Here is an 11095-nt window from a genome sequence, read left to right on the forward strand (position 1 = left end):
TAGTCCATCGCCTGCGTGCTACGGGCTTCCTTAGGATTTTTGAGATTGGGCGGTTGCAGCTCGACTGGTCTCTCATCACGGCGCTGATAGAGTGGTGGCGACCGGAGACGCACACTTTTCACCTGTACAGACACGCATTACAAAAAACAATACGAAAAGAAAAGACTAGGTGTATCTTTGATAGTTGGGTACATTTTGATGAACTTGCACCAGGAGCTGGATTACCACCGCCACGCACACCACCTGAAGGACATTTACGACGGTCATGCCCTGTTTGCGAGTATATGCCACATTTACACGCATAAACGGTGTCACTAACATCCATTTGGTTCCGTATACGCGTTCTCTTTTGCACTTGCAGCTTGCGCAAATAGTCCTTGTTACACACCATTTCAAAAGGTTCCGGCGGCCAATAATGCTCAACACCCAATGGCTGTAACTGCCCACTATACGTGTCTAAGTATGCAGCAACACTGTATTGCCTATCAATATAGTTGGTCGCCCCTAAACCAACTTGTTGAAAGCACTTCAAGGCATGTGTGCAGGGCATGTGGTAGATGGTCCATTTCCCACATGAACACAACCTGCTGGCTTCATTCACCGTCTGTAGATTATTCCCGCAGTGTCCGCGGATCGTGGTCTTAACTTCAAAAATACCCCGGTCGTGATCGTACTGTAAAAATAAATGCCAATGTGCTCGCCTCTTGTACTTCTCAAATCTTCTCATCAGTATTGGCATAAATTGAACGCCCCTGTCTATTAATACCGATGCAACTCGATGCCTTTCAACAAACCTCTCTGCAATCTGTTTGAATGTCATCCGGGCCATGGCAGTGACAAGCAATCCACTGGCAGACTTCAACAAGCCGTTGAATGACTCCGACACATTTGTAGTCAAGGCTCCCCATCGTCTGCCGCCATCAGCATACAATGTCCACATGTGAAGCTCATGTCCCATCAACCAAGTATAGGCTCGTGGATCTAGCTGCCGAATAACTTCCATGAGCCTCGTGAATTTGCACTGCTGGTGCTCAGTTGCAGTCATTCACATTAAATCATGCAAGGCCTTGTCGTGATATTTCTTCTTGAAATTGGCCTTCAGGTGCCTCACACAATAACAGTGGTATGCATAGGATTCCTGCCATTCAGGCAAATGCCTTACAGAACTTAAAATACCACCATGTCGATCAGATATTAGACAAATAAAGTTGTTTGACAACGTGCTGCTTCAAGTGGTTCAAAAAAACGTCCACGTCTCTTCGCTTTCGTTGGCACAAATGGCAAAAGCTAGTGGAAATATTTGTCCGTTGGCGTCTACTGCAACTGCAATCAAAAGCTTAATATCATACTTTCCATAGACATTAGTACCGTCTATGGAAATTACAAGACGACCATGCACAAAACCATCAATTGTTGGTTTAAATGACCAGAGCACATAGTTGAAAATATATTCCGGTCTGTCCGGACTCCATTCACGCCTTCATTTAACAACAGTCCCGGGGTTAAAGTGTTGTAGTGCGGCCATGCACCTGGGCAGAGATTAAAAAGACTTATCCCAGTCACCATAAATAAGTTCAAAGGTACGTTTGCGCCCGAGATATGCCTTTCTTTTGGTTATAGTACAACCATACTCCTGGTGGACGGCTATAATACACTCTTTAATCTTGAACCTAATGGACACTTCCAAATATGGAATCAAGACAAGAGAAATCAAGTCTACATCCATGTTGAAGTGATTCTCATTGAATGTGTCCATTTCACATCTGTGGGTGCTAATATATTTACACACTTTCCACAACCCTGATTTCTTCTTGCTGGCACGCAACATCCAGTGACAACCCATAAAGTCTCTACGACATACATCCTTGTACACCTCCGTAGTTGACTCCCTTACCGTCATCCCACGACACTCTCTTACGCTGTAGATTTTTACAGCCCTGATTAGGCGAGCTTTATCAGGGAAATACATGCCCTTTGCCAGCACCGCTGGTCTAGACTCATCCCACATTGCTGGCCGAATTTTGTCATCATCCCTTGTGAGGGCATCCACGTCCAGCATACTTGGCAAATTATCAAGGTAGGGAATATTCCGCTCATGAAACGGCACGTGAGACTCGTACACTCTTGGTCTAACAGGAGGTGGAGGAGCATGCTCCTTCATCAGCTCAGGTTCGGCATCCACTTCCTCCTCGTCATCATCCTCATTAGGGAAGGGTGTGTCATCTCCAGACTCATCGGCATTGTTGTCACAATCACTATCATCTTCCTGACTATGCGCATCTGCCAAATCACGAGTCAATACGTCGTCTATGGGCAACTGTGTGAGGTTAGGAACATCAAGTTGCTCGTTTTCACTGCACAAAAAGAACAAATTGATAAGCTACTCAACTAGATAAATAATTTACATATAACTATATCACTTTACTTACAAGTCGTACTATGTTGAAGTTCCATGATGGACATTTTCTTGTTGGTGATGACCCTAATGGACCACCGTGGTCCAACACGCCAGAACTACGCATATTCCAACTAGGAGTGGGGTCATAACTTGTAAAATTCATATCCGGACGGTACCCCTATGAAAAAAATATGAGTGTTAATACAAATCCAATTCAAAAGACTTAAAATAAACATCGTTAAAGCGTAGAAAATTGAAGTTTACCGGTTGTCTTGTGGATTATATAAAGTCGAAAAATTATTTTGTGGCTGCTCATTCTCCGGTGGTGACAAGTTTAAATCAAGGCAAGCTCTTTCATCAGGAATCTGTCCGGCAAAAACTGCTCCAGAACAACCACACGATGACTGAGGGTTATCCCTACTATGCACACTCTCATTATTGGGAACGTCTTCAACCTTGACGTACATTTCCAACAATTTTATTACAATAAATTCCCTGTATTCATCCGGAATCCGCAAAAAATCTCTAAGAGTTTCATCATCTTCGATGTTAAACTCAGAATAATAAGCAAACCCCTGCGGAGTCACAGAATACGGAAATATACCAGTTACTTTAAGGTTCACCGAACGTTTTCTCACACTTATTTTTTTACGTAACAACGATACCAATTTATCGTACTCCATTGTAAGCGATAATTTAACATGACACTGTGGAGGTGAACTATATCTCATAGAGTTATTCTCCATTACAACCTCCCCCCTCCCCCTCCCAATTTAATGAAACCCTTATTTTTAGCTCTTCAGACATTATAAAAAAATGTTTGATAACTGTGAGCACGTGATTTTGCTCCACGGGAATTACTCCAAAAGAAATCAAAAAATAAAACAAAATCCGTCTGTGTACGATTTTGAGAATTCGCGTGACATTTTGATAATTGTTCTGTCCGTAAATGCTCACCTTGTTATAGTTGAAAATACAAAAATACGCGTGGCAGGCACTTAGGAATTAATGGTACATCTAGGAATTAATTAACCATAATTTGGTTAAAAGAAATTCACGAAAAATGCATGTGTGTTTCTGTGTATTTTGTGATTTTAGTTTTAATTATAGGTATTAAGTAATATATGTGTAATTTTGATTGTATAAATTATTTAGGGTTTTTGTTTAAGTGTTGATAATTAAAAGAAAAGAAAGAAGATGTTTGAAACAAAGGAAAATAGGGATCGGGCCACCCCAGGTGGACCCAAATTCAGGCCCAAAACAGCCCCATGCCCGGTACAATTTGGTCAAGCCCCCTGACGCCTCAAACGGCATCATTTCGCTCCTTTTTATTAGAGCCGTTGGATTAGATCAATCCAACGGCCAGGATCACACCCCCCAGATCCGTTAACCTGACCCGGTCCATTCCCCTATCCGGTCTCACCCACCATCACACCCAAACGACGTCGTCCCTCTTTAGTGAATAGATCCTGGCCATAGATCTCACTTGATCCAACGGCCAGGATCTAAACCCCTAAGTCATATATAAACCCAACCATGTCACCCCGCCCCCTATCCAAACACCCCCCCGGTTTCATCATCTCCCAAAGACAATCCCAAACACCCTAAACCCTAGCAACCGCCGTAGCTCCCCTTTCATGTAAACCCAGCGACAACAACGCCGATGACCACCAGACTAACACCCTTAAGACACAAGACCACCCTCAACCCCGATATGGTGATGGTTTGGCTCGAATCTTCCTAGAACGTCTCGAATAATCATTCGAAGGTTTGAGCCAAACACAAATCTGACCCAACTGACTCCAAACTTACACCACAACACCCCCTGGCCTCCCTCATACCCCAGATGCCTTTGGTTCCGGTCGAATCTAGGTAGAACTCATCGAACCCCAAATCTGAGCTCAAGAACCCTAAAAATCGAATCCATGAGGGTCCGTCCAAATGAACAACAGATTGGGGTCTAATAGACCTTAATCGAGGTGTTCTCAGTCAGGGAACACTTCAATTAAAGTCCATTCGTCCTCAAAGAAGTCAAGTCCGGTTCAGGCCTGGTTCGTTTTTGCTGTAAGCTTCCGGGGTAATTTTCTTTTCTTTCCTTCTGTTTGTGTGTTATTCGTATGTCCGTAGATTTGTTTTGGATTTTTGATTATTTTTCTGTCAATCCTCCCCATCTTCAAAGACCCTTTTATTTGGTCGATTTCTTTTCTATTTTCAGTGTTAAGTGTATGTTATGAGATATCTATTCGCTTCGACTAATGTCGTCGAATAGTTAAGTTTCGTGAACTCCCTGTTAAATGTCCAGAGTATTGAAATAATTTGGTGGCCTGTTTAGTCTATGTTGTTTGTCGATTGATTGTTCATATAATAGTTTGTATAGTCGATCTGAGTAACGTCGTCGAATAATTAAGTTTCGTAAGTTCCATTTTGTTTTTCTTCTTTTTCTCTTCGAAAATGCCTGAATCACTCAGGTGTCCTGTTTTGATTCTAGTTGATTAGCGACTAATTAGTATACGTTATAACTCGCAAAGTCGACTCGACACGTATTGTCATTTGTTTTGCAGTATTAAATGGCAACAACTTAACTCTTACTGTCTGACTTTTGTTGAATGGTTGTGGTGAACTAATTTTAGGTTATTGTTTGTTAGTTGTGGGGGTTCGAACTAGGTTTCACATGGTTATAACTGGCAGATTCAACAGAATGAAAAGGCGGGGCAAGGAAGTAATGATCAGGGGTTTGTTGGGTAATTTTGGTTTGACAAAGACTGATTAAATGTTTAGGATTAATGGGCTGTCAAATGGTTAGTCAAAAATACTATTAATCTAGTATTAGTGGGGACAAAACATAAGAGCATGGGAGTTAAAAATGAATACTTTAATGAATCTATGACTCTTGATTAGAACAATAGGCCAAGCATGGGGAACCAAATGACTTGTATCAAGAAGATGCTTAGGCATGGGAAGTTGAAGGGTATGGAGAGGAAGTCTGGATACGAGGCTGTCCTGTGAAGGTCCTTTGGGCCTATAAATGAGCTCATTTTTTTTACTAGAGGGGGGGGGCATTTTTTTGAGAGAAAAATCTGATAATCCTAAAAAAAAAACAAGAAAGGTTGGAATATCATTAAGGGTCGAGAGAGAAATTGAAAGAAGAAAAAATCTGCTTTGCTTTTATTATTGAAATTAGTGTTCACCTCCGTTACTATTGCATTGAGAGTTGCCAGAAATTTTCTGAAAGTTTGTTTGGTCCATCTTTTGTTGCCAATTCAAAATTTGGTCATCTTGTGCTGTTGGGCGTTTGGGTTCCAGTCTGGGATTTTTCTGTTGCATTTGGTGTAGCTGCGTGGTATAATCTGAGCTGTTGTTGGGTTTAAATCTGTTTGTTGTTGTTGTGTTACTGTTGTTCGTTTGCTTATTGCTGTTTGTTGCTGCTGTGCTACTGCTGTATTACTGGTGTCTGTTTGATTGCTGCTGATATCATTCTTCTTCTTCTCGTTCTTATTGTCCAACATCCAGGTACACATTCTAACTTCACTGGTGTAATGATGAACTTGGAGCATGAATAAGAGTATAAGAAGAATTGCAGTCTGAACTTAGTGTAGTGATTTTTTTTTGCTGTTTGCAGTTTAGAACATTCTGTATACCCGACATGTAAAGTTTGACCTCCAAACTGTGTAATGGAACAGGTTTCAGTCTATAAGAGTTTGGTCCAGTAATTTGTCGGTGTATGTTAATCAAGAAGAAACTGGTGGTGTAGTAGTGATGTTCGGCCAACAATGGTTTCACATAGGGTCGGTTAAGAATGATAATGCAGTAATCGCGTTTGTTTCACCTTGGTTCATCAGTAGATAATGTATATTTCAAAGGCATGCTAGGCAGTTTGGATTATCGCAAAAAGATAAAAATCGCGTAGGTCATGTTATTGGATAAATGTCGCCTGAAACATGTAGTGGTATCACCTAAGTTAGATAGGGTCAGTTTCAGTCTTTTCGCCTTTAAGTGTTAAGCGTGTATGGAATAATTAACTGAACCTCATACGTTTGCCCATCGATGAACAAGGTTGCCATATGCATGTCTACTTTTCCGATCCAATCAGCTGGTTATCACATTTTGCGAGCAGGTAATTGAAAAGTACTTCCCGATTGTTTTATTCCAGAGACGGATTTAATAGAGAAAATGTAGTCATTTTAGGATATCCTTTTAAAATAAAAATGAGACGAGCCTCGCCAAATAAAACGCGTAGATTGCGGGGCCCTCACAAAATGTATTGTTTTAATTCTTTAGCCTTCGGGACGGGCCGTTTAGCAAATTTCACGGTTTTTCCCAAAATACCAATACGTTAGTCTCTTTAGGACGCGCTTTAATAAATCTCACCTTCTTAAACTCGGGTGCACATTTATGTGACCCAAATCCAAATCTCAACAGAATCGAAATGCGTCTCTAATCACGAGTACATTTATTGTGACGTGGTTCGAGATGCGTGTCCATGACGTTGCAAATTCCTTTTAAAGAAAAATAAGAATGAGATGATCCTCGCCGAATGAAAAATACAAAATTGCGGGGCCCTCAGTAAATATTTGATTTTAAAATTTCTTAGACTTCGGGATGGACCGTTTAGCAAAATTCCATGGCCCTACCCAAAGTAAATGATACGCTAGTCACTTTAGGCGCGCCTTTAATAATTTAATTTTCTTAAACTCGGGTGCACATTTATGTGACCCAAATCCAAATCTCAACAGAGTCGAGATGTGTCAATAATCACGGGTACATTGATTGTGACGTGGTTTGAGATATGTTTCCACGATGTTGCAATTCGTGATAAAAATAACAGTAAATGATAAAAGCGGTTAAAAGTTAAATTTTGCACATAAGTTCATACTTGTATAAAATCAGATAATCAAGCCGAATATGACAGTTGAGCGACCGTGCTAGAACCACGGAACTCGGGAATGCCTAACACCTTCTCCCGGGTTAACAGAATTCCTTATCCGGATTTCTGGTACGCAGACTGTAATATGGAGTCATTCTTTTCCTCGATTCGGGATTAAAATTGGTGACTTGGGACACCCTAAATCTCCCAAGTGGCGACTCTGAAATAAATAAACCAATCCCGTCTCGATTGTCCTTTAATTGGAAAAACTCCCACGCACCCTCGCGGGTGCGGAAAAAGGAGGTGTGACAGCTCTGGCGACTCTGCTGGGGATGTTGACCCAGAATCTCTGGTTCAGGGTTAGAAATTCGAGCTTAGATAAATTGTTATATTTGGTTTTATCTGATTCTGCTACATGATATATACCTAATGTGTTAAATGATTCTTTTACCGCTTTGATATTATCTGAACTGTATATAAATTGTGCCGAAACCCTTCTCTTCTTACCTCCGGGGAGAAGCTCGCTGGTCGAGACTCCCTATTCTGTTAGTGTCATACCCAAGTAGAAAGAGGCTCGGATAAGTTACAAAGCCGGACGACCCCGCGGGTCCCCGGTACGTAGCCCCCTCCTCGACTCGAGTTGTCCGCTCGGGTAAGCCAGGTCTAGAACAAAGCCCAGTTTGAAACTTAGTAAAACATAACTTCATGCCGGATCCCTAGTAGGAAAACGCTTATTTGCATCATGTTGCATCGGACTTAGGGGGCTCAACACAGGGGTTGGGCCCGTCTAGGAATAGCAACCTGGAACAAAAAGACCATCTTGTGGCATCTTGTCTGTTAGCGCATTTAATTTGCTTCGAATTTGCATGTTGACCGGTGGGTGATAACGGGAAAATGAAAAAATGATATAATAATTTTGGGAAAGACCAATGTCCAAATAATTTTGATTTTTGAGAAAGAGAATGGGATCCGTGATTTAGATAATTTTCTTACCCGAACTACGTCGGTTTGATTCTCACCGGATGTGGGATACGTAGGCAACCCTTATCGGGTCCAACTCCCCGCTTTTGCCAATAATGATATATAATAAAATATATATATATATATGTATATATATATATATATATATACACATGTATATATATACATATATTGCTTCTTTCACAAAAAAGGGGCGGGTGAAGCCATTTTGCGGGAATAGCCGAATGTTCCCGAAAGGGGCGACGGAAGGCTGTCTTCGCACAAACGGCCGCCTTTGGCCATTTTTCTTACCTTTTGACCGGTTAAAGTACCACGGCCTTAAAATCTTCACCCCTGAAGAGATGAAAGGCCGTATCGGGAAAGTCAGTTTTGCTTTCCCCAAATTAAGGAAAAAAACGGAAAAATGTTGTGGAGTCAAAATAAAGATTTTTGCTTTCGTCTAAAATCACCTTAATAAATGTGCAGAATGAGCACGAGTAAGAGTTCATCTGAGGCCATTATAAACAAAGTTCCTTTGGGCCTACACATGTGGTGAAACGACTTAGAAGAATCAGGGCGAGATACAGTCAAAATATACTTGGGAAATTTGGTTGGATTGCTGGACATCGATCCGTGAGGGAACATTATCAGGGCTTTAATTTCATTCTAGGACTCGGCATACAATGTATTTCACTTCTCGGACTTTGAGCTCACCCGACGCTGGAAGAGCTGGCAGGGTACATTGGATGTCCTAAAATCCCTATGAAAGAACAGTATCTCATTGCACCAAGGACTGTGACCATACACAAGTTCTTAGACACCGTAAAGATCCGCAGAACGGTACACAACCCGGAGTTAGCAAAAGGGTTTTGTAGTATGGCATTTCTGTACGATAGGTACGGTCATCTTAGAGGATTCAACAATCCCGAGAGTAAGATTTGCAGTGGGGAAAGCCGGTTGAAATGGGAGAGGCATAGATGTATTGCTTTTATGATAGCCTTTCTGGGTTTTCTGGTGTTCCCTAGAAAGGACGGGAAAATTAACATACAAATCGCTGGGGTCGTCAGCACTTTGCTCAAGCAAGACAACAGCACTCTGGCACCAATGATAATAGCAGACATTTTCCGCGCACTCACTGTTTGCAAAACCGGAGGAGGTTTCTTTGAGGGATGTAATATACTACTGCAAATGTGGATGATAGAGCATCTATGTCATCGCCCTCAGTTTCTGAAATATGGGTCATCACAAAAGACTTGTATAGAAGAGTTTCCCACCAGGGTCGACGGGTTCAGCTTGCCAGAAGGGGTCACCGAATGGGTCACGCTACTGCGCTCTGTTTCAGCAAACCAGATAGAAAGGGCATTTGGGTGGCTACCCATAGATGAAATCATACACATGTCAGCCACCGAATCTCATTTGTTGTTGATGGGTCTCCAAAGTATCCAGCCCTATGCACCATGCAGAGTGTTGAGACAGTTAGGGCGATACCAAATAGTCCCAATGGAAGAGGATCTCAGCGGCCAGGTAGTCGAAATCGGGCCTGGTGGGCAGTTCCCTGAAGCAGTCGTTCGGAGAATCTGGAATGAATGTCAAACCCTGAAAGTAGATACTTGTGTACAAGATCGGGCCAAGGGAGAAGTGTCACCAAAATACCTCACGTGGTACAGAAGAGAGCTTGAGCACCAGAGACCAACTAAGAGAGCTCACGTCCAAGACTTTGCGGAATCGTCGCATGCACAGTGGGGCTGGTTAAAAAGGGAGGAGGGCTATCGGGCTGAAATCGGAAAACTAAAGCAACAAGTTGAAAGGCTTATATTTGAGAACAACATACAAGTCGCCTCCGAGTGGGGTGAAAAGAACAAATTAGCCAAAGAAAACCAGACACTAAAAGCCCACATTCGCCAAGTCAGTAAGAGTAATAGCGACCGGCAAAAACATCGCTCCAACGAAAGGTTGATAGCAGAGTTGAGGGATCAAGTCGGCAAAAGCCGAGAAGAATTAGAGAGATCGGAAGCTTGCATAGCAAGAATAAAAGTCAGATGGGCAAAAGGTATAATTGCCCGGAGGCAGCGTCTGCAACAAGTCATAAGGGATTATGAAATGAGCATCGGGATATTAAGGAAAACGAACTCCACTCTTCAGGAGCGAATCTTCAAACAAGTACGAGATGCCCAAGCCGACAGAAGACGCTGTTACGATACAATGACCAGAATGGAAAGACAAATGGAGATGTTCCAGGATTGACTTGCCGACAATGCTCAAGCACTGGGATTAAAAAACCGGCGAATAGAGCAATTGTTCGTTGAAAGGGACATCATTCGAGGAAGGATTGATGAGATTGGGCACTACATCTACATGAGATGCCTAGCATGTGAGCAAATACCTCGGAAAACCCTCCTTGTTTCCATCATGGGCTGCGTCCACCGGATGATGAATGAGTTGAAGAGCTTGCAGAGAGACCTTACACCAAGGACCGCGGAAAGGCCGAATGATGCCTCGCGGGCCCCTAAGTTGGAATTTTAATCTTTTGTTCGAGTCTTGCTTAATTGGCTTTGGTGTCTTCCCATATGTTGTTTTCTTTTCTTTTAATCAAGTCGGGTTAAGAACTTTGGAATCTGTACTATTGTTGTTCTTTGTTTGAAGTAATTTGTAATAGCAAATTTTGGTGATGAATTAATTGATTCCAAAAGAATTGGTGTGTGTCTCTACTTTGTGGCAGAACTACGCCCGGTCTGATTCATGCGGGGACGTGATACGTAGGCAATCCACATAAGATTCGACCGCCATTAAAAAGAAAAAAAAAGAGAAAAAGAAAAATATAAAGATAAAATACAGGGGTTCCCAAAGTACTTTAAAAGGGCAAATAAGCAAGC

General features: G+C 42.0%; 1 protein-coding gene across 1 annotated transcript; it reads right to left on the bottom strand.

Annotated features, from left to right (window-relative positions):
- Positions 1-75: 75 nt before the first annotated feature.
- Positions 76-1045, bottom strand: LOC138880703 (uncharacterized). The gene is made up of 2 exons (XM_070160878.1): positions 205-1045; positions 76-122 (listed from the first exon to the last, which is right to left on the bottom strand). Exons 1-2 carry the CDS (start codon positions 1043-1045, stop codon positions 76-78), a joined length of 888 nt encoding a protein of 295 aa, XP_070016979.1.
- Positions 1046-11095: the final 10050 nt, after the last annotated feature.

The sequence above is a fragment of the Nicotiana sylvestris genome, chromosome 11 (assembly GCF_000393655.2).
Source record: "Nicotiana sylvestris chromosome 11, ASM39365v2, whole genome shotgun sequence".
Taxonomy (NCBI): Eukaryota; Viridiplantae; Streptophyta; class Magnoliopsida; order Solanales; family Solanaceae; genus Nicotiana; species Nicotiana sylvestris.

Coding starts and splice junctions, on each gene's coding strand:
- LOC138880703 (XM_070160878.1), bottom strand. CDS start 1,045: ATGACTGCAACTGAGCACCAGCAGTGCAAATTCACGAGGCTCATGGAA. Junction 123..204: donor TAATCCAGCTCCTGGTGCAA/GTTCATCAAAAT, acceptor GTGTCTGTACAG/GTGAAAAGTGTGCGTCTCCG.